We start from the raw sequence: 2,166 nt of genomic DNA, 5'->3' as shown, positions 1-2,166 counted from the left end.
ATATTTTAATTTTATTAAATTTGTATACCAGTTTGGAAGGGTTTTTTTTATTCTCTACTTTTTTTTTATTCTTTATTATTTTTGTGTTCACAATCTTTGCAGGTCCTCCGTTTTATTTTTTTCATCTCACCGAACCAGCGAACGATTTTTTAGGGGGAAGAGGTAAGTTGGTTTCATTTAAGAAAAGCCCCTCGCCCCAACACAGTCTGTAGAAGGCCAGTGCTTCACATTCACACGGGATATGCTCAGCCTTATCTTCATTCTTTGCAGACAGCAGGTGGAATCTTCTAGTTATTTTGTCTTCTTTAGGTGATAATTTATGGGAAACTGTTGAGGATTAGTTTGTAGGAAGATAGGCCGGGTGGTGGTCAATAAAGGTATTAAAATAGTAAAATAAAACTATTTATTGTTAACCAAAGTTTCACCCCACTTTTTCCAATTTGGATGGAGTCGTATTACTCCTATACAAAATCACCTTCAGGATAGGCATCAGGAAAGATAAAATGTTCATCCTGATGTCTTCCTTGGCTCTCGATGGGATATGTCAAGAGGCCCCTAGATGTCGTCAGGGAATTCTTTGTCCTTTTAGTTTTTATTACATTACACTGCTGGGAGTGATCTCCATGGATCAGACTCTCTTTCTCCCATAGATTTTCATGACTGCTAATAGAATCAAAGCTTTTATATACAGTCTCTACTCCCGTATGCCAATTTTGCAGTTACCGCATAAACAAAGACCATTATCTTGTATATGAAATATTATGAATTTAAATCATTAAGTACCATGTAATCATATTTTTATTTTGTTCATAACTTTGACTTAGGAACAAAGAAAAAAATATTTAGAAGACCTACTGAGGCCGCTTACTCCCAGTACTGAAGAATCAATGCAATTTGAACGGCCTGCTCTTCGAGCCAGGTATATTAACGATAATATATTAATCATTACATGTAATTGTATGATGATAATGAAAGGGTAATAAATAATTAATTTTTAAATTTAGAGAAATAGATTAGTTCGTGTGGCCTTTGAAAGTACAATAATTAGTAAATTTATTTTATTGTTTATCAACATTTTGTACTACATTTCAGGCCATAATCAGGGTTATAAAAGCAATAGTTATCCATAAATTGCAGTTAGATGCCCTCACAATATTTCTATTTCTTTTCTTTAGACTTTCAATAGCCATCTTGAATTCCATATCTATTTCTACCTCCTCTAGAGTCTTTACTATTCCTGACCTTTTTTTCCTCAACATCTCTATAGACTAAGTATTTTTTACAGCAGAAGACAGCTGAGCATCTATAGAACCACCCATCTTCCTTAACTGGTTCTCAAACATTGAATCCAAACAATTTTGTTAAAAACTTGGCTATGTTACCCTCCTTTAACCAATTTTCACAATTTACCATTTTCGAAATAGGGTTGTGAGGAAATACAATTTATGTATATGTAAGCATAAGTAGTGGACGGAATCTGATAAAATCAAGATGGGACCAATGAGGTACCAACCTAGACAATATGAATATCTTACAAAAATTAGAGTTACGTTTTGATCGGTTTTGCCAAAAAAACAAGTTTGATTGCAGACAGACAAGGAACTAAATTTTTTTCTTGATGCCTAAAACATTTTTGCATAAAACATGTGAGTGGAAATTACATGAATACAAAGTTTCCATACTTTTGGTTGTAAGTATGCAAAAATTATCGTGAGGAACATTTACTATATATACATATAACATTTTTAAAATGTTTTAATCTTATCAAAACATGCTCAGTAATTTCATTTAAATCTTATTATTTACATGAAATTATGGTAAAAGAATTGGTATGAGATTTTAGGTTGACAAAAAAGTATATTCTATAATTATCTTCTGTCAAAAAATAAGAAGACTGTTAATTTGAATTCATAATTGAGTATTGATTTGGCTTTGTAAACTGTACCTTTCAGCTTAGCTGTAGCATTCAGGTCTGGTTTGTATCTTATCAGAAATTTAAATGTTTTCATCAGTCATTGCAGTGGTTAGCTGCTTAACTAAACCTTTACTATGTCAACTGTCATCTATACATTACTGTGCTATCTGTGCTTGAATTACTTATGATAAAATAGTAAATTAATCCAGATTATTACAGCGAATGAAAATATTTTTAAAAAAATTATTATA

At 31.7% G+C, this 2,166-nt stretch overlaps 1 protein-coding gene across 1 annotated transcript in view; it reads left to right on the top strand.

Annotated features, from left to right (window-relative positions):
* The window catches only part of LOC106686257 (dynein beta chain, ciliary), a gene marked incomplete in the record, with an annotated part of 143,984 nt that overhangs the window by 43,419 nt on the left and 98,399 nt on the right, over positions 1–2,166 (top strand). Inside the window, 1 exon segment of the mRNA XM_067045368.1 lies at positions 825–919. Within this exon segment, the coding sequence (XP_066901469.1) occupies positions 825–919 (95 nt within the window).

Source organism: Halyomorpha halys, unplaced genomic scaffold (assembly GCF_000696795.3).
Source record: "Halyomorpha halys isolate HHAL.00 unplaced genomic scaffold, Hhal_1.1 Scaffold801.1, whole genome shotgun sequence".
In the NCBI taxonomy this organism is placed as follows: domain Eukaryota; kingdom Metazoa; phylum Arthropoda; class Insecta; order Hemiptera; family Pentatomidae; genus Halyomorpha; species Halyomorpha halys.
Note: the sequence above shows the minus strand (reverse complement) of the source record. Positions and strands in the feature narration are given on the sequence as shown.